This window comes from Panicum hallii, chromosome 1 (genome assembly GCF_002211085.1).
Source record: "Panicum hallii strain FIL2 chromosome 1, PHallii_v3.1, whole genome shotgun sequence".
In the NCBI taxonomy this organism is placed as follows: Eukaryota; Viridiplantae; Streptophyta; class Magnoliopsida; order Poales; family Poaceae; genus Panicum; species Panicum hallii.
In genome coordinates this window covers 50,151,007-50,174,357 of record NC_038042.1, presented here as the reverse complement: position 1 = coordinate 50,174,357, position 23,351 = coordinate 50,151,007, and the positions used below count along the sequence as shown (strand labels likewise).

Genomic DNA, 23,351 nt, shown 5'->3' with positions numbered 1-23,351 from the left:
CTTTTACCGATAGGCTTGAATCGGAAATAATTTAGTTACGGAGTTAGGGGCAATATCTCTGGGTGGTTTCTTAATGGCATAGCTAAAACTATGCTAGAAAGGGTGTGGTAAAGTTTCGGGTCAATCGGAGGTCGTTTCGCACATAAAATGACGCGCTAAAGGTGGTTTCAGGGCTTAAACGGGGGTCCGGGGGCTTGCTCGTAAACTTTCTGGAAACAGAAGGGCCTTTTCGTAAATCTTGGAAATATAAAAGGCATAACAAAAAGTGCGAGGGATCTTCTTGAAATTAAATTTATATCATGGGGGGGGTCTAGTTTTGGAAATAGCAAAAGGAATAGGTTCTTTTCGCAAAGGTGTCAAAGGGTGGAGGGGCTTCTAGCTAAATAGAGGAGTGGGGGGGGTTTTTGGGCAAAACTGCCCTTTCTTCCTCCTCCCTCCCGCACAGAACAGAGGAGGGGTTGGGGGGGGGGGGCGCCGGCGGCCCAAATCCCGGCCGGCCAGGGCCAGGGCGGCTCGGGGGTGTGGGGGAAAAGGGAGAGGGGGCCAAGGGGACTCCATTCCCCTGCTCACCTTGAGCCGAGGTGGGGTGAGGGGGCCGGGCGACGGCGGGCAGTGGGCGGCGGCGAGTCTATGGGCGGCGGCGGCGCTGCAGCTCGGGAGGGAAGGGGCCGTGAGGTGGGTGAGGTCGTGGGGGGGGTGAGCCGCGCGGAGGAGCCAATTTATAGAGGGGGGAGGGCAATGGAGCGGCGGAGCCGTGCGGCGGCCGGTCACCGGCTCGGCGGGCGGCGCGGTACGCCTTAATGGCGGCCGTGTCGTGTCGTGTGCGTCGTCGAGCAGCGGTGCGGCGAGGTCGAGGCGCGGGCACGTGGGGCGGCGCGCGCGGCGGGGCGGGGCAGCGACGGGCGGCGCGGCACGCGCGGCACAGAGCGCGCGGGGGCGCGGCGTGGCGCAGCGGGCGACGCGGCGTTGCGGGGCCGGGCGTGCGCGCGGCGCGGCGGAACGCGGGCCAGGGCGTACGCGTGTGCGCGGCGCGGGCGTGGCTGGCCGGGAACAGGCGCGCGCGCGTGCGGAGGCCGAGCAGGGGGCGGTGCAGACCGAGCAGTGCTCGGGCAGGGGAGAGGAGAAGGGAAGGAGGGAGGGAAAAGAAGAAGGGAAGGGAAAAAAAGAAAAGAAAGAGAGGGAAAAAGGGGAAGAAAAGGAAAGAAATAGAGGGAGAGAAAAAGGGAGGGGCGTGTCGGCGCCGGTCGCGGCGGCGACCGCGGCCGGTCGGCCACGCGCGCGCGGGATTCGCGCGCCGCGCGAGAAAGGACTTGCGTCGGCGCAATTTGTGGGAAGCGGTCGCGCGTGGGGGGGGGGAGGCCGGGCGTTGTGTGGCCTAAGGCGGGGGTTGTGGCGCGCACGTGTGGCAGAGAGGTCAGGGTATTATACCCTATCGCTTAATTTAGGCTCGAGATTTTCAGGGCATTACAGCGGCGGAGGGCGCGGCAGCTGCGAGCTGACCTGGGCGCTGCAGGCCGGTGCCCAGGTGCGACGGCCCTCGCGGCGTCCGAGTGGTGGCGGCGACCAGCGAGTACGGAGGCGCGGCGGGCAAGGACGGAGGCGCTGCGCCCTCTGCAAGCCGTGCGTGATGCCGCGGCGTTTGGTCCAGAGTCCAGACGGTGGCGGAGCCCGGGGAAGGAGGTGGCCGGAGAGGGCCCTACCAGAGGCGCGCCTGGCGACGACGGAGGCGGCGCCCGGCGACGAAGCTGTGCCGGCGCCCGTCGCCCTCGGCCATGTTGTGTCCTGTCTTTGGGAGAGAAGAGGAACGCGGAGGCCTTTTCGAAAAATAAATTCGCACAGCAAGGACAGATGCGGGGGGGCTAAAGTGTAAATGTTGCAGCTGCCGTCGGATGCTCCTTGGATGGCCAGGATGGGCCATGTGCAGATGTGCACAAGGCACCCCATGTGCACCGGATATCTTGCCCATTGACTGGAGCTCTTTCCCCTCCGGCCAAAGCATTCCAGTGGTAAGAGTATTCATGCAGCAATATAGATCTACTGATTTTGCAGTACATATAACATAGGGTAATCTTAAACGAATGACCAACCTGCAGGTTTCAGGATTACGCAAAGCATACCTACCGAAGTTACAGGACACATTGAAGAGGAGGATACAGTGAGGTGAGACCCTACAGGTTCTCATCATGCCAATATGCGAATCTATCTTACATTACTAGGGTGTTAGTAGCTTGGCACTACATCCACAGCCTGCTTCCCCGCTGCGGTTCCACGACCGTCTTCCCCTCCTTTGGCATGGGGATCTCGCAGTTCTGAGGGTACCTCACCTGTTCCATCTCCCATTTCATCTTCGGCACGATTTCCTCGTGCTGAGGCGAGTACTCCTGCGGAAAGGGAAAATCGTTCCAAGTTTCAGGCTTTGCCGACATTGCAGTTCATTATTATTTGTTTTATATATCAGTCTTAAGTCCTCTGCATCGTACCATGTGCATGTGCATTACTTAAAGGCAGCGATGCTTTAAAGCTACAGTTGCACCTGATTTGTACTTAGGCTGTTCTTGCAGTACTAGTGAAGACATTGACAGTGGACCAAGAACATATATGGATATTTGATAATGGTATAATAATACTTCTTGATGGTCTCATTAAAAAGCCTTTTACCCGATTGCTAAGTTTTATACTGTTGGTACAGTGCTTCATGTTTTAAGACTGAACTGGACACCGATTGATTAAGAAGGCAAAACGTGCAAGCTAGTATTGTAGAGAAGTCAAGCAGACAACTAAACCTTTGCTTAGAAGCAAAGATTAAGTGCAGTACAGAACAGACTGTGTTTGGATGTATGTTCCTGAATATCTTGACCACATTTCAAATTTTGCGGCACATGGACCTTGTCTGCTCTGAAATAAGTTTGTAAGAAAAGAAAAAAGATGATCTACGCACCTCTAGCTTCTGGATCAATTCCTTGGGAGTTGGAGCCAAGACAATGATATTGCGAGCAGTTGGTTTGATGAACCCTTCTTCCACTGCTTTGTCGATAAAAGACAGCAGTGGGTTGTAGTAGCCGTCTACATTCAGCAGCCCAACCTGCAGAATAGGAGACATATTTGTTGATGAAGTGTTCTAAACATAACAGCAGTCATCGCAGCAAAGAGTTGATGAATTACTGTAGACAAGTGAACAATTTGGTACCGGTTTGTCATGAATGCCAAGTTGAGCCCAAGCAATCACTTCTAGCAGCTCTTCAAGTGTTCCATATCCTCCTGCAAGGTAAAGCTCAGCAATCCAAGGCATGTTTCAGTATGTAGATTTGTATGGTTGACTTCTAAATGTCGAATTCAGTTTTATCTTTTCAAGATTAAGAAGGTTCTTAATTCAGCATTCCAGGATCTATTCTTGAAATTTATTTCAGATTTTCATGCCCTAATTGCAATTGTCACTTATCGTGCTTGTGCAGGGGAAAAATTGTCTGAAGATTTGAAGCAGATAGCTTTGTCAGAGTCAAAGCATGCAACCTTTTTTTATGGAAAAGCATGCAACCTGAACTTTAAACTTTCACTAACACTTCCACTAAGAGTCGATCATTGCAAACACCACCAAATTTACCAGTCACAACTACCGATTCATCACTTTCCTTTTCTCAGGTGACACACACACACTCACCAGGCAATGCTATAAAGGCATCGGACTGCCTGGCCATCTCAGCCTTCCTCTCGTGCATATCAGCCACCGCTTTCACCTCCCCCACCGTCTCACCTGATATCTGCAGCCATCACACGCGTAAGCAACATCCAGAATGCACCGGCTTTTTGCTTGACCTAAAGAGGACCAACTTTCTGGAGATGGAGAAAGAAATGGAGGATGACTTGACAGTTTTACATCACTATAATTTCTTTAATCAGAGGACACAAGTTCAGGGGAGGGAATCATGGTGCTGCCGTGCTGGTGTGGGGGACAGGAGGAAATGTGATGGGCTTTTTCATTGTTTAATTGAGCCAGCGTCTGCTGGAGAGATTGTGGTCAAGATCAGCAAGATTTCATCGATCATGTGGGGAACACAATTTCAGTGAGCATTTCTCCTGATCTTTCATCATACGTTTGTTTTGTTTCCTTTCCCACTAGAGAGAAAGACAAACGAGAAGGATCTAAAGACAGTATCATGCATTTTTCCTTATTTACTCTTCTTTAATGCACCAACTAATAGACTATTTATGAAGATAAACATGAATCCATGATGATTTGCTTCTTCACTTGAAGATAAACACTAGGTTTATTATGGTAGACAAAAGTTTGTCAAGTAAATAACCATGAGCACCATGATAATTTGGAACTTAAATTACTGAATTCCTAAGTAATATTGTCATGTTCGAGGAAATGATACCATGTAACACTAAACAATCAGAAGCTAGAGATGGAGAGTAGGAAGAATATGGGTACCTCTCTAGGCATGAGTGTCTTGGGAATTACCCTGCATAGAGGGACAACAAGATGACAAAATGTAAATTTTATGATTAGAGGCAGACTCGATCGATCGAACACTTTCCGACACGAGACTGTTTCATCAATCTCTAAGCTATTCTTTTGATGCACTATCAGCTAGTAGTATTAGAACTGATAGTCCAAATGTGCTAAAAAAATATTGTTTTCTTACATACCCAATGACATGCCTTCCTCCATTGTACACTGCTTGAGAGACCAGGCCCATCAACCCTACACTCCCTCCTCCATACACTAGATCAATGTTTCTTGCCACCTGAACAGACCCAGGAAAATGATCAATGCACAAATTTATGGTTGGTATAAAACCTTGAAGGTATGGAGACTGTCACGTTATGCATCTTAAGTACCATTAGTATTAGATTGGAAAACAAAAACGATGAAAGTGAGGTCATATTTCATCAAATGTATGCAGTAAACAAGGGACAAGGAAGTCCTGAAGATTTTGAGTACAGTCACACGCATCCATGCAAAAACGTATGACTGTGCAGCCTCTTAAACTCTATCACTGAAAATAATTCTCATGGGAAAACATCACCTGGGTGTGGTTGATGCTTTGATGGTCAAAACTAGAGAGTATACTTGAATTAAGATTAAAGGTATGATATGATGAAGATGACACTAATGTATAGCCATCTATTTGACCAAACAGACAAAAGCTACAAGCACTAAAAGTCATAAAGGAACTAAAGAAAGAAGCAAGACAGAGTACAATTACCAGCTCCTTTCCAAGCTCAATGGCAGCATCCTGGTAGCTCTTCTTCTTGCCATGGCTGCTCCCACAGAAGACACATATCCTCCTGAACCGTGACGGCACCGCCGCCACCACTGGCGCCTCTTCGTCGACCTTTATCTCCATTGCTTCTCTCTTCACCTTCTCTGGTTGCTTGTCGAAGTCTGCAGGTGTTACTTGTGGTGGTGGTGACACAGCATGGAGATGGGATATCCCACTACAGCAAGGCTTGCCCCGGTTGGCTGCACTTGAGTGCACACCGCTACCTGTGGAGTCGTTATATATATAACTATTTGATTTGGTTTTCTCCCTTGAAATTACCCTGTCTGGTCATAAATTTTTTAAAGGAGCATCCAGCATGCTTTGAACAAATTAAACTACGCAGTCCATTTGAACAATCAAGAATGTCCTGATTGGCTGATTCCTTTTTTTTTTTAGGAATATAGCAGGTGCTCTGCTTTTGCATTATAGTAGGAAGCAAAGTATGTACAAGAGGTTACAAAACAAAAGGAAGACTATATGACAGTAATTACAGATCCATCAACTACTCTCCCTTTGTGCTCGTGCTAATCGAATATCATGGAGGTCTTGTGTGATGACCTCTACTAGTTGTGACAGTCTCTGTGCCTTGTTGTCAAACACCCTCCGGCACAGCGCTTCTTCCAAAAGTTCCATGCAATGTAGATGATGTGGTGTGAAAATTGCTCCTTTATTGTAGATAAACTTTCTTTCAGTGTGCGTATGCATTTGCGCAAATAATGGAATGCCTATGTGATCTAGTTCAGAAGGGACATTGGCTGCAGGGCAACAGTAAATTGCAGTGGCCTACGGGTGATCCCACGCCAAAGAAACACTCAGAGCCTCTACAGCTGCACTCAGTCGACAACAGAGGACAGGTGGACGTCATGTCAGCTCCCAACATCTATGAACTGGCTCCGCTGCTAACAAGGGACAAGACAATTCCATTTAAGAGATGTCCTGAGTGCCTGATCGATTCAGCGGCTGCAAAGCTATTAGGTACGTTGCTAGTTCATTCACATGTGTAATGGAGCCATTTTCCTGACCTTGAAGGATTACAGGGACACCACCGAGACACAGGACACCAACTGCCCCCTTGTTCAGCACATCTCCAAACCCATGGTCACAGGAAGGATGCAGTGCCCCTGCGACAAGGTTTAATTGTGCCAGTGCCGTATCGTGTGCTGCTGCCTCTGCCTCTGAAATCTGAATATGCACAGGCATATGTTTCGTTGAAACTATCATATCCTCCAGGAATTTGAATGCCGCCGTGAACATCCCTGGAGTTTGATCCTGACTGTTTTCAGTGGTGTGTAGCATATTCCTTCTTCAGACAATGTAGTATTTGTTATCGTTTCAATAAAATTACACAGCAGAAGTGTGTTAAGTTGCTCTCTGCCAGACAATTACTATTTTCCATTATCTCCTATGTAATCTCCATGCAAGGAGATGTTTTGATTGCAAGAAACGTTTTGAGAAAAGGGGCATGAATAGTTGGATCCTCTCGAGACCGCAACTAAACTACCAGTCCTGTTCCATCCAAAATCTAGATAACAATTATTGTGTCCCGAAAGTGCACGTTGTGGTTCACTAAAGTAACATGATAGCAAACAACCTGTAACCATCCAATGTGCTTTCAAGCAATTTGAGGACAAAGTTACAAACCCAAATTGGACGCACAACAAGTGATTTTTACAGACTATAAGAGTAAGAAACAATTACTAGTCAGAATTATCATGTGATAGATCATAGATATCAAAGAAACGACAAGACAATGAAAAATTAGGATAAGTTCTGCAAATCCAAGACACCTTCATGAAGAACATGCATGATGCATTTACTAAGAAAATGCTCTAGCTAGGTTATATTTTTTTAGAAAAAAAAGGATCGGCAGAAGAGCTGCCTGTTGTATTTAAATCTTTAGTTAATATTGCTTGGTGCTGATTCTGCACTAGACAACACAATATAGTGTCGACCGATGACAGTTAATGAACTTGCCCCCTACACAATGGTCGTCCTGCCGGCGAGCCCGGAAGACAGTGCATGTCCCGTTCAAGCTTTTACCCCACTCCCCCGTACAAAATCAGGGCAAGCATGCTCAATACTCATCATCATCGTCCCGTGTCCCCAGGGCAGGCTCGCTCCGCTCAACCCTTAGGCATGGAGAGGCTGCAGGCGCCCAACGCGCTGACATGACACGCCTAATTCTATAGTGCTCGTGAACCGTGATGTCCCGGGCTACCCAAATCCTTCTTTGGTGGCCCCACGGCTGCATAATTGGGTACTGATTTACTGCCACTGTAACAAACAGCGAGCTGTAACTTTCTCAAGGCTGAAAAGGTTTCTGATTTACCCTGGAGTTCATAGAAGTAGGTAGCTTAGTTAAAAAACCGATTCGTTGATCGGGGATCTTCTTCCATTCTGAGTGCGAAGGCCGGTTCCATGGTCGCCTTCTTCTTGACCAGCGCCTTGCTATAGCAAAACATCACTACATGCCACATATTAAGGGCCCAGCTTACCTGACCTTGAGGGCAAGCAAGGTGTTGCTAAAAACATGAAATAAGTTGCAGCTGATGAAGTTACAAAGTTCAGGTAAACCACGAGGCCATCTAGCCTTGGTTCAACATAATAGCAACTGGAGCCACAGTGCAGCATTTTAGGAGGTAAAAAACTTAGGCGGTGAACACTCAGAAGCAGAGGTTAAAGCTAGATGACCTAAGCATGATTAATCATCCTGCTCAACCTTCAGGTTTCTGCATTTCGAGTTCAGCCCACCCTCGACGTCCTTTTCATCATCTTCTTCGGCCGCCCCCTCAGGTTTCCTCATCAACCTCTTTTGGATCTATGTGCCTGTCTTCCAATGCTTTAGCAAGAGTTGTAGCGCCATCGGCATCGTCCTCTGATTTCGTTCTCAGTCACGTCCAACCACTTGAGTGACTACATTACTGTTGTGCTGTGCATTCTTCTGAAGCTGGGGCTGTGGAGTTTGACAGTTGCTTCATTTCCAACCATTTCAGAACCGTGGAACTGACTGGGCATCGGCACTTGCCACTGTAATATCAATGTCGATGTCGTTGTGACAATATCTAAATGGATCAGAAAGTTCTCCGGTGGTTTCGCTGAGAGCTTTCCCAGCGTCAGTCAACACTGAAAAAGCTGTTGCTGAGATCAGAAGTTCCGGACGAATCCACTTACATGAGTTTACTGGTTCGGCAATTGGACTAGGAACTTCCTTAGCATTGGCCGCCTCATCGATACAAGCACCCTTGGCCTTGGGACTAGATATATCAGACATGCCGTCTGTGGAACCTTGACAGAACTTCAGGCCCAAGAAATTCCCTAACTTCTCGCTCGTCCGATCGTCTCTGCCTCGAATCCGAGTGGCCTGGGGCGCGGATTTCCTCGACGGCGAGGCCGCCCATTTGGACGCCGGGGATACGAGACGGCGGTGGCAGGCGCGCACGGAGCCACGGATTATGCTGCTTCTCCGGCCGCGAGGAACCCGGAATACTGACAGGACGGGGGGGGGTGGGGGGGGGGGTGGGGGAGGAAGGGAAGCGGAGCAGCGGCCCAACTTGGTCCACGTTGTTCGGGCCTCGGGGAACCAGCCAGTGCTGGATTGGGCCAATTGTTTTGTTGCGTGTCTGGCAAGTCTGGGTTCGGCTGGGCCGATCCGGTTGCCGTGCCGGCGACGTGAAGCGGTTTGACGGCGCCGAGTTTTTTTTGAAAAAGGATAAAAAAATAATTAAATTTGAAAAAGGGTGCCGATTGGCAAAATTTCGGAAAATGGGTACCTCTCGCCCGATCAACGGGCAGGAGGCGTGGGGCCGGGGACCTCCCGCCCATCCAACGGGCGGGAGGTCCCAAAATTATTTCCAGGCCCCTCCCGAGGGCCTATTCGCGAATAAAAAAACTTTTCTTATTCGCGAAGAGGCCCCTGAGACATCCCGTCCGCCCAACGGGCAGGAGGTGCCCATCTCGCTTATTTTTTATTATTTTTTGTTAGAATTTATGTTTTACAAACTATTTAAAATTTATACTTTTTTCAAATACAAGATTTATTCGTGTATACATAAATTTTAAATTTAGTTCAATTTTACGAGGAAGATTACGGTATCTAAAACTTGTACGAAGAGATAGGTAAGCGATAACGTTTTACAACGTATACATCAGGTCATTAAAAATAAATTATATGTATTTGTAACCCAGGCTGCACCACTTCTTCGTCATGGACCTTTCTGCATCGCCATTCGGTTCGTACGTGGGTCCCGCTCGATCACGCGTGGAATTTTTTAGAATTAATTAGCAGAGGAAATATAGATAAAGTAATCGGAAAGCAGCGGGATGTACAGGCTGTTCCAGTACGGATCCACGTGTCATTGAGTATACCGCACTCCACAGCCCAGTGATTACTCGTTGGAGACCGGGCCAATTCCCCCGTTCCCGCGGCCCCTCAGCGGACCACGTGGCTGGCGCCTAACTTATATAGAACCTCCCGCCCGCCCAACGGGCGGGATGCCTCTCCGCAGTCTATGGGCAGACGTCCCGCCCGTTGGGCGGGCGGGATGCCCCAGCGCCCGCGTCAGGGGCCTCTTCGCGAATAAGAAAAATTTCTTATTCGCGAATAGACCCTCGGGAGGGGTCTGAAAATAATTTTGGGACCTCCCGCCCGTTGGATGAGCGGGAGGTCCCTGGCCCCACGCCTCCCGCCAGTTGATCGGGCGGGAGGTACCCATTTTCCGAAATTTTGCCAATCGGCACCCTTTTTCGAATTTAATTATTTTTATCCCTTTTTTTTTAAAAAAATCTGACGGCGCCGGCCCCTCGCCCGCGCGGATACAGGAACAACGATGGGCCGAGGGTTAGGTGATGCCCACGATGATCCTACTAAATCTGGTGATCGAATTAGTATATGAAGCGGAGTTGATCAGCAAATTTGATATGCTTAGCCCTTAATCATCGCTATAGATATATTGCGGAACTTGTACTCCAAAGTGGACCGAAATATGTATATATGTATATGCAAAAGTAGGGTTGCATTGGGCGTCTTTACGTAGGAAAGTTTACTGACAGACAGATCATGCAGACTCCACCCAAGAGGCAGCCAAGAGCTAAGAGAAGTTGCTAGTAGCTAGCTAGCTCAGTAGCGCTCGACGATCGATCAGTCCTCTTCCTCCACCGTGAAGTCCGGCTCCATGGGCTTCTTGATCGGCGCGCTGCCGTCGATGCTGTGCCGCCGGGACCGCCTCAAGCTCCCCCCGGCCCGCACGCCGCCGCCCTCGCGCACCCTGATCTCCACGGACGCGCGGCGGCGCTTGTGGCGCCGCCACGCGGCCTGGATGAAGCACGCGGCCCACGTGCGCCACTGCTGCGAATAGAACCGGAACCTGTGGCGGACCCGCGCGCTGTGCAGCCGCCGGAACTGCGACGCCACGAAGCGGAGGTCGTCAGCCACGAGCGCGAACGCCTCCACCTCGGACACGGCGCGCACGGTGCGGGTTGACAGCGGCAGCGCCGCCGCGGGCCGCGGGTCCAGCGCCCACGTCAGGAGCTCCTCCCCGCAGAACTCGCCGGCGCCGATGCGGCACGAGTTGAAGAACCCCGACCGCCCGCCCTGCGTCGTGAACGAGTCGAGGTAGCCCCGGATGATGAAGAGCATCGAGTCCACGGGGTCCAGCTCCCGCACCAGTCGCGTGCCCCGCGTGTACAGCGCCGGCCGCAGCCGCTCGCAGATGGCCTCCAGCATCCGCTCGTCCATTTCGTCGAACAGGGGCACCCGCCGGACGAGGTCCAGGCACAGGTGGCGCTTGATGTCGCGGCGGATGTCCATGGGCAGGTCCTTGAGCAGGGCCTCCTCGTCCACGCCGCGGGTCGCCACCCACTTGTACTGGTGGTAACGCCTCACGCACTGCTTCAGCGGCTGCGGGATCTGCCGGTGGTGCATCCACCGCTCCATGTCCGTCCGCTTCGACCGCCACTCCTCCAGCCGCACCATCGTTGCCTGGAGGTAGGACTGTGCTCAGCTCATCGAGGCACAGAACAAGCTACACATGTCAGATCACCAAGTCCATTCACCAGATGACAGTAGTTGTCAGTTGTCACTAGCTTAATTACCTGCATGTTGCCGATGAGCAGGCCAAACAGAACCAAGCCAAGAACGCCGATGACGATTGCGAAGGCGATTTCACCGATGAACAAGCTCGTCGACAGATTCTGGCCTAGGCAACTGTCCGATTTTTAATTTTTTTGGTACTACCGTAAGTTAAAATCTGACCTCAAACTTTGAATTTTTGCGATAAATCGATCGAGACACCAACCAAACACACATCGATCAGTTCCTTGATTACGTACCTGAGGTTCTTGAGCCCCCACCAGAAGCAATAGAAGTATTTCTGGGTGAAGGACGAGGACGAGAGCTTGACGTCCAGCGCCTCCCCGTAGATCCCGAACGGGTAGAACCCGTTGCTGGTCGCGCACAGGCTCGTGATGTTGCTCAGCTCGTACCAGACAGTCCTGTTGCCGCTCACCGTCTTGCAGTCGAAGGACATGGTCTGGCACGCCGGACCCGCCAGCAGGCACGCCTCCCTCCAGCACGACTCCTGCCGCTGCACCGAGAAGAGATACCACAGCGCTCCCAGCACCTGCACAAAGAATTTCATCATGGTGAAATGAAAGAAGTTTGGGACGAGGAGGAAAGGAGGAGATGGTGACCCCAGATGATGATGGAGAGGCGATCGACGATCGACGTACGTGGCTGGCGAGCATGTAGAGGATCAGGTTGTACGCGGCGCCGGCCCACGCCGTCTCCGTCATGACCCCGGTCGCCATGACGATCTGCCTCGACAGCGGGAAGATCTGGAACAGCCGCGGGAGGTACTGGGAGAGGATGCTGAAGCGGAGGATGTTCTTCCGGTTCGCCATCGGCGACTCATTTAGCCGCGGTATCACGATCCAGATCACGAACTGCGGCAGCGGCAGCGCGGTGACGAGGTCGAACCAGAACGTCCGGCCGAGGTACCTCCTGGCGATCTTGTAGGGCTGGATGACGAGCTCCCCGCGCCCGAACACCCGCGACGACGGCGCGATGAAGGCGGTGCGGAAGCGGAACAGGATGTGCGCGGCATAGAAGAGGTCGAGCAGCGACCGGATCATGGAGAGCGTGAGCGCCAGCGGGTACTTGAACTCGATGCACATGTTGCGCTGCGTGCCCGTCAGGTACAGGAACAGCGGGTCCACGAACAGCGACAGCAGGCAGGCGGACAGGAAGATCTTGTTCCACAGGTGGATCAGGTGCCCCCGCGGGTCGAAGAAGAGGCGCCCGCCGGCGTGCATCAGGGACTCCAGCTCCTCCGAGAAGGCGCGCGACAGCACCCGGTCCTTGAGCGTCGGGTTCCGGCAGGCCTTCTCCAGGCACCCGCCGCGGAAGCCCAGGCGGCATCTCCTGGGGTCGTGGCCTTTGCCGTGCTTCCTGCCGAGGTTCTCCAGGGGGTTGGCTCTGAAGTGCTGAACCTCGATGTCATTCTGAAACCTGAAGTTTCGCAGATAAAAAAAACACACATTAGTATAGTGCTGTTGAAACCTATGTTCAGTAATGTGGCATTTCAACTGCTCCTATCTGAAAGTGGACATTCAAGCAGCAGTGAAACTTACAACTACATTCTCATCAGGTTGATGAGTTAAACAAGACTGAAGTTTCAACCTGACGAGAAGAGATGCGAGATTTGATCGCGCGGGAAGGTGCTCACCTGACATTTCGTGAAGCAGCGGACGCCATGGCGATCTATCGCAGCTTCTGGACGCAAAGATCAAGGTATCCATCGATGCAACTTATAAGCAGAAACTGGTGCAAGCTAGGATCGATGTGGAAATTGGCGCGCCAATAGATCTTCAGCTATGGGGCAGAAAGTGACTGCAACATTGTGCTCAGCCATAAGAACTGAAAAGGCTACCTGCAACTAACCGAAACAGGGATCTTGTGATCACAGTTAAAGGCCCCGAGGCAAATTGCAATGGGAAGTTTCATTTGGTGGTTTATTTGGACAAGCAAACACCACTTCAAATGTGTCGTTAGTTCTGCTCCTCTCTGTTTATGCAAATAAAAATCTCTCGGTCCATTCATGTTTACTGACTGATTCCTGAATAAACTTCAAAAGTTATAGTTAAAAGCAAAAAAAAAAAAAACATACTATGGCAGAATAGAGAATATAACCATTTTGCCAGGGCAACTTAAGATGAGAAAATGACTTCAGACCCTCCAAGAAGTGGATGGGTCTTACATGTTTCGCTTCCCACGGTGCCCTGAATCACGTGACCTGAAGGTTTTAGTCGTTTCTTCATACCAACAGGATGGGAGTTGGAAGAGCACGGAATGATCTGAAGATCTTCCATCAGAGTTCAGCCATGCCTTCCTGGCATTCTTGGAGGATGCAGCGAGCAGGTAGGTTGATAAGTTCAGATGGGAAAATCCCAAGCTGATGGTAGGTGCCGCATGAGGATTTCCTACCTTAGTCCTTTGGGGAGGTTGCCATTCAGCAGAAACATTTTTGTGCCGTGGTTTTCCTTTGGACACACAACGGCTTCCGCACTCTTTTTTTTTTGAGAATTTAACGGCTTCCGCACTCTGAACACTTCTTTCTTCCCATGGGCTACATTATCATAGGGAAAAAAGTTCCGGCCCAAAACTTAGCCCATCAGAAGGATTTGGACCTCATATTGCTGGGCCTATCCAAGACAACTGGGCTTCGCAAGGGCACGCACCTGACCTGGGCCCCAGTCCAGGCCGGGAACGGCATGAAGCTCGTCGCCTCCGTCGGTCGATCTGTCCCCGTCCGCCGTCGCTCCCACCCCACCCTCCCCGCTTCCTCAATCGAACAAGAGTAGAAGACAATGCCCGCGGCATTGGCCTTCGGTGTGGCGGGATGAACTGGGTCGAGCGCGAGGTCCCTCCTCTACCCGTGTCGCCCTCGGCCTCCACGCGGTCGATTAACAATGGGAGCAATACCTCTGCTGCTTCCTTCTGCCGTTTCTTCGCCGTTTCCGGGTCCTCCTTCGGGTACCTTTTGTCGTCGCACTTTCTATGACTGTGCTGCTATTACCTCCTAATTTTAATAACTGACCTAGGCACTTAGGGTTTCCCCTCCTCCCAACTGCGTTGCTATGTTCGCTTTGCTTTCTCTATAAGGGTCGAGCGAGATTGGAAGCTTGTCAACATTGTAGGCAAGCATGCGTTTCTTTTCCAGCTAATTAATTACGATGGCATGCTACTCTAGCTTATTTCTTCTTCTAAATTATTTCCCTGTTGGCTGGTCGAAGTTTTTCTGGAAGGTGTGTGCTGACTAGATCAACAACTAAGTAAGCAATCTGGTTGTTTCATATCAGTTCACTACAGATATATGTTACACCATCTTTTTCTGAAAGCAAGCCTTTGCATAGTTATTTAACGGCTTGTTTGGTTTGGCGACTGACCCCATCCAAGATCAGTCGTGCGTCACGGGATTGTTCTTCTTAGGATCGAATCGCTGCGGATGGGGTCGTTTGGAAGCACTTCGTCGCCGATTCACGACTGTGGCATGGACAACTCGGTGACAGGCGGGTCGGCCATGCCATAGCGTGATTAGGATCGGATGGTTTCGGATGACACCATGCTGCAAACCAAATACTCTGTTAGAGTAATGCAGGCCATATTTTACACAAGCCTTTTGTCCCAAGCAAGTTTAATTTGGGTAGGCTAAAGATGATTACTGAGAGGAGCTAAAATGTGGATATAATATGTATGGAAACGTAAAATAGTATTTGTATTTATGAAAGGAAATATGGCTGAGTGGTGGGAAGCCTCAGCCGTGTCTCAACCTAAGGAGTCCCGGCGTTCATTCAATGGAATGATCATCTATACTTAATGGAACATTTGGAAGGGGCAGAACCACAAAATCTTTGAACAAACTATCTTGTTGGCGTTGGAGGTTGCCTCAAGAACAAAAGAAGACATTTTGCAAAAAGCATGTGTAATGTTGATGTCCTGATCCTGTTTGGTCGCTCATTTGCCCCATTGTGCCTTGTTGTATTGCCTACACATGTGTTTCTTGTGTTGAGCTATCCTATTTTTTGAGGCTGTGGGAGGGTGCCATGCCATAGTATTTTGCCCTAGGTTATTGTTCTGATTAACTCTTTTTTCTACCTAAAATGAAAGGCAGAGCTCCTGCCAATTTGCTTAAAAAATTATAGTAGACAATAATAGTAAATTAAATATCAATTTCATAGGTCATGGTTCTGGCACATGGGTTGCTACTTTTTATTTTCTTTTTTTTTTTGCTAACATCATTTATCTTTACTCCCATGTTAGATTTGGCTGACCTCTCAGTTCCTTGGAGCACATTCAATACTTTCTCTGAGTTTTGTATTTGATGAAATGGTATTCACATCTGCTCTTTGTTTAGACAAAACTGTAGATAGGATATTGAAAGAGAACTATGTATCTACATTTTGATTTATTTGCATTCCTTTGCTAAGTGATGTATGGTAGGTAAAAAATATCTTCCTAGCTTCCTTTTTTGTTCACTACCATCGCCACATAGTTGTCATCCCATAATCTGAAGTCAAGGTTAAATATGGCGCTAAATTTTCATGTGGGTCATATATTTGACTTCCACTGCATATATATTATTTCCATATATTGTTGGGTTTTTCTGAAGAAAATTGTGTGGTTGCCTGGGGGTTTTGAGTTGAAAAAACTTGTTCCAATTTCTCGGTTGGCGGTGGCGGCATCTGCGGATGCCGTATCCTCCTTGGAAGCAACCGCATGGACAGCCCCTCCCTCTTAGTGGTTGTTTCAATGTGCAGGGTGTCTCTTGGTTGCTGGAGCCGTGGTGGTCTCGTTGGTGGTTTTTTTGTTGTGGTGGTCGTTTGGTCGCTTCGTCGTGTGGCAGTGTGGGTCGGTGGTTGTGGTTTCTCTGTATTTCTTCTCTACTAATACATAGATGGGCAGTTAACCTTTCAGGTTCCCTTAAAAAAATATGTATGAAAAAGTAAAATAGTATTTGTGTTTCAAGTAGGAAATATCAATTTCATAGTTCATGGTTTGGCACATGGATTGCTACTTTCCATGTGCTTTTTTGCTAACATCAATTATATTTGGATACGTTCTATTCTTTTTAAGTCGCTTTTTATTGATTCCCCCCATGTCAGTTTTTTACTGATATTGCTATCTGAATTCCTTGGATTCATAGTCAATACCATCTGAATTTTGTATTTGATGAAAATGAAATGATATTCATATCTTCTCTTGTTTAGGCAAAAGTGTGGATAGTATAGAAATAGCAGGATGCATCCGGGTTTTGATTCGTCTGCATTTCTTTTGTTAACTGATGTGTGGTATGTGAAAAATATGTTTCTAGATTCCCTTACGTTTACTTCCATTGACATGTCAATCCATAATCTGAAGTCAAGGGTAAATGTAGCGCTATGTTTCCATGTGGGGTCATATATTTAACTTCTACATGGACCTATGTTATGTACATACTATTTCCATATATTTTTGGGCTTTTCTGCAAAATATTGTGTCACTTCCCATGGATTTATATGCAAGGGAAATATTATTCCAAAGGAAAGTTCCTCATCTAGCCTCCTCGCCGTGACATACCGCCTTCGATACCATCGAAGAAAAGAGGGACGGAATCGAGGAGATCGAAGCGCTCCTTTGAGCCTGATCCGAAGAAGGTTTTGGATTTGGTAGGTAACCTTCTCCCTATATTTGATTCCTACAAAATAGGTTGGATCCCTACTGATTCCTGTCGGATTTATTTTTCATGGCATCTGCGCTACCGATTTTCTTTTCATGTATTCGGAGTTCGGGACCGATCTAAATTTTTTGCACATCTGTCATGGGGCGTTCGTTGGAGGAGAATTTCAGAGGTTGTAGCCAAAGTTTGTGTGAGGGTTAGGGACGGGATGTCGCTGATCCCCTTGTCACTGGCGAGGAGGGTGGCGATGGCGTGCACAGGAGGTGGGGCGGATGTGTCCGGTGCTCGGAAAGGGGAGTGATAGGGGGGCATGTCATATTCTTCGGTTTGCGGGTTCAGAAATTTCAGAACTGAACTACTCAAGCCACCAAGTGAAGTCGTTGTCTTCAGCAACTTGACGTCGAAGTCAAGTCGCAAACAGAGCAAGCAAGGAATACTGTTCATCGCCCATCCTCCGACTTTGTTCAGCTGTAATAGAGAAAGTAGGATGGCAGAAGGGATTCTGGGAACCATGGATATATTTGATGAACCCTAGTTCAGTAGCAGTAGATTAGAGTAAAATTAGTGCCTTGTATCCTGAAATTTCTCTAGTTATCTGATCCTAACTTGATTCAGGCAACAACTGGTTATATTCATGTTACCCATTGAATTTCTGCTAACCATTATGGCCCAAGTAATTGTACAACTCATGTACACACGCTTACGAGATCATCATGGGTGACATATATGTCACAATGAATGTTCATTTACGAATCAACCAGGTTCACAGAAGACTAGTCTATTCATATTAGGGTTACATTTTTCTCTAGCTTTCTTAGATGCATTTATATGAGTACTGCTACAATCATGCTGTAATTTTTCTACTATCTACTGTCAATCTGAAAATGGCTAATCGGCTATTTCAGAACAATGATTGAGATGCAATATGTTTGGTTTCAGTACATGCATATGTAATAACATGTGTTTCATTGCTACTTTGCAGATATTTGACCAGTGTAGCTTTATCCCTTCTAGCCTGTTTGCAGTACTTGGCACCAACTTCATCTTGGCTTATCACCCAGGTAGCACCCACCATTTCATAGTTCTGTCCTTGCAAAGAGTTCCAGCATGGTGATTTCTCCACCACATAGGCTCTGAGAATATCTACTTATTGCTTCTCTTCTGTCATATTGTCGTCACAGCACTTTTGCAGCCCTCATACAACCTACTTCATTGTGTACGGTCCTTCCTGTTTCTCATGGGTACCTCCAAATGTCACCTGCTTATGAGGGCCCTTATCTTGACTATCATGGCCATATCAGTTGTCATGAGTGCTGCATTCATTGTGGCATTGGTAATTAAGGACTGCGGGTTTTCTGAGTTCATGAGAATCCCTAACACATTTCTTGTGCTGGTTGTTCTACTGTCCTTTGACTTTGCAATCTATTTGGCATTCAAACAATCGTGGCCTGTAAGAACTTCGGTGGATGAGAAAATATACTCACAGGTCTTGTTGGAAAATGGTCATGATTACAGAGTTGGCAACAAAAAGAACGCCTTTACTGATACAACAGAAACTGATGATCATGTACTTGGAGAATTAGAGGACACCATCAAGGCTCCAGGGACTGGGCTTGACCCAGTTTTAGGATCTGCATGTGAAACTACTTTACGAGAGCAAGTCATGGTCTTTGATGAGGAGGATGAAACATTTGATGTTGAAGAGATATCCTTGTCCAAGCTATCCCAAGATCATTTGGGCCAAACCATTGGTAAAGAAATTCCCATTTCTAAGGACTTATGTGTTGAGCCTACTGATTCAGTTTCATGCCACAATTCATTTTTCCTCTCTGAGAATGAAGCTAATGCAAGGAATCTGATTCCTCCCTGTGGACAAGCTTTAACTTCTAAGATCCATTCAACTAAGGATATGCTTGACATGATAGATTATCTTGCTGTTGAAGGTTTTGCTAATGGAGAAATTGTAAGGAATGCTGTTTCTGCTGCCTTAAGTCAACAAGTTGCTGAATTGATATCCGCAAAACGTAATGAGAAAAATGAAACCTTGAAATTCTATAATGAATATGCTTGTAGCATGAATTATGGACAAGTTCAAGAGTCTTTTTCTGAACATGACCGGTTTACTGACATTCTTGATGACTTCTGGGGGAATTTGTTTGACCTGCATGGTAAATTGACAGACAAAGGAAAGATCATAAGGTTGGACCTTCTTATTGGGCTTGATGTTGAGGAGAAGATAAAAAACTGCCCATGCTGTTTTGATGGAACATCTGGAGGACTATGTGATCGTTTCGATCTTGTAAATTTAAGTGCCATGAAGACACCATCTTTGTTTAGAATCAATAATAGCATGTGCCCTGAACAGGGAAATTGCACATTGCCTGCTGTTGTGGAGCTCAGAAGGTGCATCATGGACTCATTCCTCCAGGAAGATCATACTCTATTGAAGGATGATGAAGTATCATATTTTGTTATGGAAAATGATCAAGTACAATATGAAGTTCCCATATACGAAAAGTTTTACAGGGTTGCTAAATCCATTGGCATGAAAAGCAACTGTACATCTGACTGGGCCCCTTGTCCATTGGAGGAGCTGAACACAATGACAGTTTTGGTTCAAAAATGTCCATCACAGCAAGTAGCTCAACACGCTTCCAAGACAAATGTTTATTTCTCCTACAATGAATTGAAAGGGCTACTCTTGAATTCTTTTCGGGGTTGTATTTTGAATATATCGGAGCTTGGGAAATCTGATTGGCTGTTCCAGTACAGAGACGGGTATGATGAGAAGCTTATTGGCTTGGCTGCTGAAATGGTGATATTTAGAGATATATACCCAAACGGTTTATTCAGTCCAAATGTAGTAGTTGATTCTGATGGTAAAATGTTCAATGTTTGCACCTCGGTCCTGGGTTGTGGAGATGCATGTATGTGGTTACCTAGTCTCGTTATTAGCTTTGGTGTTTGGTGCATTTCTCGAATATTGGAAATTATGCTTTCGGAGAAGCAACCTGTGATGCGAGGGGAGTATAGTATGGTTCTTAATCGCCTTCAGGTAAAATTCATCTTTTGTTTACACCTGTTCTTTCTTTTCAAAAAATCGCTTTCAAACGCTTCAATTCTGCTTGTATTTATGCATTACAAAGAAACAGGCCTGTAACCTAGTGGTTGCAGTGCCTTATTAGCACCTAGCAGGCCCGGGTTTGACTCCCTATGGGAGTAGATTTTCAGGGCTGGGTTAAAAATCTCCCTCGCTGCTATGCAGTGAAATACGTGTCCACTGTCTGTTACAGTGGAATACGCCGCAGGCGCGTCCTTGCAGTCAGTGTCATGTCCTGGTAGCTGGGTTTTGGAGGGTTTTCCCAGTCCTGCGGACGAGTTGTTTCATCTTAGTGCAACACCCAGGGGAGGTCTTTCCCCTCAGGTCCGTGTTTATTTATGCATTACAAAATTAAATTTAAACTTTAGTTTTTTTTCCTCCTAATCTCTCCAATACGTAGTATGTGTTTATGCACTCCAATTGTTCAGAACACCCTCAAATGGCAGGGCGTAGGGGTATTTATAGCCTTGAACCTTCGAAAGTCGCCGGTGGGAGAACATGCAGAAACTCCTTGCATCGGACTATACATTTAGTACTAGTAAACTTTTACAGCCTTCAGGGCATTGGACCATCCGATGATTGGACACCTTGAAAAATACGTCTGCGGCTCTCCTGTGCAACAGACCACCCCGCTAACCCTACTTGACCGCCTGATCACAAGCTGCAAACCGTAAAACGGTTATAACCTTTTGCTCCAGACTCTGATTTCAAAGATCTTGGGGAAGTTTCAGATCTGCACTTGAGCTCAAATTTGATTTGATCAAATTTGAATTTCATGGTTCAAGTCGAATTCAGTTCTCCCATTGCCTTGCCTTTTTTTGGGGGTCAGGCTTTATTTCTGCAATTTCTTAGGTCTTCCTTTGGTTTAATAGAGCTGGAATCGTGCTAATAAGATTCCTAGTGTAAGGCCAAGTCAATACTACACCCAAACCGCTATTTTCACGTTTGCCGCCAAACTTTGCATTATTTACCCACCTTGGCCCCTGTTTTTAATCATTGAATTGTCTTACCATCTTATATTATTTGCACATAATAGTAATTATCTACATGTTTTGTCATTTGTATTCTCTATTTATGCACATATAATTGTTTGACTTGTGCCGTTGCAAATTGCAATGCACAGGCAATTCTGCTAGTGGAAACTGAAATTTACTCACTGCTATCCTGTTGGAAGGACTGGATACTAGAGTTGCTCCAAAAGTGAAATATACTTGCTACCCCGTTGTGCTTTGTTGGTACTAGAGATGGTAATATAAGCTTGATAATGATCATTCTTAAGAGCTTCAATAAGGGGAAATTTGCATTTGTAACTGCCAGACATATAGTGCTGAGCAATACAGTTAACTTTCCCTGATGATATTACACATTAGCAATAACATTCAACATGAGGCTGAAATATTGGCAAACATCATAATTACTGTTCTTTCTTCTGTTGACACACGCATATAGGATTTGTAATATCACCAGTATTTCTTTCCTTCCATTTGATTTTATTTTTTTGTTCCCTATGGACCCATTTTCAGCTAAACAGTAATTACTATTGTGTTGCTGGGCCAGCTTACTGATTTCTACCGCTCTTGTTGTACATCATCAGGGTATTCTGGATCCAGCATTCCTGAAGCCTGTTCAACCTGTTCCCATATGCCCATGCACTGACACTGTCCCATCTGTGAGGGTGCCCGATGCAAGCCAACGCACCAGTGCAGAAGCTGTGCTGAAGAAGCTGATGGAAGTTGAGGCCTTCATCTTTGGTCCAAAGTGCTATGGAATGTATTGCCGTGAGAAGGAAAAGGAAGACCTGAAGATGGTGCTGAACCGCTACAAGCTCTGGTTCTCCAAGGTGACGTCTCAGGAGTAGATCTCCTTTCCATAGTATTTTAATAATAATGAATAAAAGCTGGACTCTGTGGCTGTGAACTGTGATGACAGATTTATGTTTTCCTCTATCATCTAGTACCTGTAATGGGTGCAACTTGGACAAAAGCTATGTTGATGCCAACTGTGGCATCGGTGGTTGTGAACCGAAGCTTGTAATAATTTGACAATGCCTGGAGCTTTCTGTTTAAATGCTTGTGCTTCCTGAGCCGTGTAGATTCGGAGCCCCCCTGGGACCTGGCCTGATGTCGTGGGTTGCATGTCCAGAGGGACTGTCGTTGTTTTCCTGCACGGATGTGGCACGAGCTGCGAGTCTGTAGCAGCATTATTTGCTGCTGGAGACCGAGAGCAATCGTCGCAGCCTTATCAGTGATGAATTGCTGTTCATTCATGGTGGAACTCTGGATCTTGTGTGACTCATGGGTAGTAGGTATACTTTGTTCAACCAGTTGAGGTCTGTCGAACCCTGATGGAAATCCGCGAGCTGAAGAAGATTCGGGGCAGCAAGATCTCAGTCTGCCTTGAAACAGAATTGTTCGATACAGTTTGATAAATTTTCGTCCAGTATTACTGTTAAGAGTTACTGTCACTGTGGTTACTACGCTTGCTAGATACTTCAGAGCAGGTGCAGCAACCTGAAAACGAACCCATGACATTCACCTCCTACGTGCTTGGGCCACTGAAGAAGAGCAGACGTCTGATGTGATGTATGTAGAGTGGATGACAGAACCATTCTCTTGCTCATCCACAAGCTTCAGCCTCAAGGATCCCGCCGCATTCTGTTTGGGCAAGAACTCTCAAGGCCAACACCTATACTATGCTATTTTGTATATCTAAGTTTGCGAGTTGGGATTTAATTGTTCGATGTAGTTTGAGAAATTTTCGTCCACTATTACTGCTAGATTTAGCACCATTTCAGTTGCTGGATGCTTGCTAGTTACTCCGGAACAGCTGCCGCACAGTGGAACCTAACCAGTGACCGCGTCCCATAGCCTGAAAACGGAACCACATGGCAACCGACTTGTGCCCAGCATGCCAGAACATGTTGAGAAGACCCGTTGCTGATCACTCATGAGATCCGGCCAGAGCAATGCCTCCTGCACTTGCTGCTGGTGGAGATCAGGCCGTTGGAACTGATGTTTTTGCAATGGAAACCGAACACCTCGTGTATTTGGGTGTCATCTGCAAGCAAGCCGGTCGGCCAGAAACTCCTCTTTTGACAAATCTTCGGTCCAAAAGGAAAGGCCGAGGAGGTACTTGGGCCGACATTGTGCTGCGGCCACAGTCAGACAGCAGCCACTGACGAGTGACAGTGCCCATTATGGGCCCTGACGTTCACATCGAGCCGAAAGCAGCTGTCCTCGCCCTCCTCGGAGGCCCAGACGGCCAGTGCCTACC

The 23,351-nt window shown here is 47.5% G+C and overlaps 3 protein-coding genes and 1 long non-coding RNA gene across 9 annotated transcripts; 2 read left to right on the top strand and 2 right to left on the bottom strand.

Moving 5' to 3' along the window:
- Positions 1-2,026: 2,026 nt before the first annotated feature.
- LOC112873279 (probable cytokinin riboside 5'-monophosphate phosphoribohydrolase LOGL2) lies at positions 2,027-5,479 on the bottom strand. The gene is made up of 7 exons (XM_025936276.1): positions 5,211-5,479; positions 4,651-4,748; positions 4,433-4,463; positions 3,659-3,758; positions 3,188-3,258; positions 2,939-3,082; positions 2,027-2,381 (listed from the first exon to the last, which is right to left on the bottom strand). Exons 1-7 carry the CDS (start codon positions 5,349-5,351, stop codon positions 2,235-2,237), a joined length of 732 nt encoding a protein of 243 aa, XP_025792061.1. The 5' UTR covers positions 5,352-5,479; the 3' UTR covers positions 2,027-2,234.
- Positions 5,480-5,651: 172 nt separating this feature from the next.
- LOC112873289 lies at positions 5,652-6,644 on the top strand. The gene is made up of 2 exons (XR_003224747.1): positions 5,652-6,242; positions 6,305-6,644. It is a non-coding gene; the product is annotated as an uncharacterized LOC112873289 (long non-coding RNA).
- Positions 6,645-10,212: 3,568 nt separating this feature from the next.
- LOC112873268 (protein CNGC15b) lies at positions 10,213-13,147 on the bottom strand. Its single transcript, XM_025936266.1, has 5 exons — positions 12,989-13,147; positions 11,994-12,771; positions 11,595-11,884; positions 11,358-11,469; positions 10,213-11,256 (listed from the first exon to the last, which is right to left on the bottom strand). Exons 1-5 carry the CDS (start codon positions 13,015-13,017, stop codon positions 10,405-10,407), a joined length of 2,061 nt encoding a protein of 686 aa, XP_025792051.1. The 5' UTR covers positions 13,018-13,147; the 3' UTR covers positions 10,213-10,404.
- A 934-nt stretch (positions 13,148-14,081) lies between these two features.
- LOC112894115 lies at positions 14,082-22,158 on the top strand. Of its 6 annotated transcripts, none has more exons than XR_003228958.1 (5): positions 14,082-16,967; positions 17,961-18,039; positions 18,160-20,033; positions 20,244-20,402; positions 21,673-21,953. XR_003228958.1 is itself a non-coding variant. In XM_025961744.1 (5 exons), the coding sequence occupies exons 4-5, from the start codon at positions 18,216-18,218 to the stop codon at positions 21,934-21,936; spliced, it is 2,082 nt and encodes a 693-aa protein (XP_025817529.1). In that variant the 5' UTR covers positions 14,082-14,295; positions 16,825-16,967; positions 17,961-18,039; positions 18,160-18,215; the 3' UTR covers positions 21,937-21,979. The 6 variants fall into 6 exon arrangements, 5 of the variants coding, with proteins under 5 accessions (XP_025817529.1, XP_025817523.1, XP_025817515.1 ...); XM_025961744.1 differs by lacking the exon at positions 20,244-20,402 and having other exon boundaries at positions 14,082-14,295; positions 16,825-16,967; positions 21,673-21,979; XM_025961738.1 differs by lacking the exon at positions 20,244-20,402 and having other exon boundaries at positions 14,082-14,295; positions 16,080-16,967; positions 21,673-21,979.
- The last annotated feature ends 1,193 nt before the right edge of the window (positions 22,159-23,351 follow it).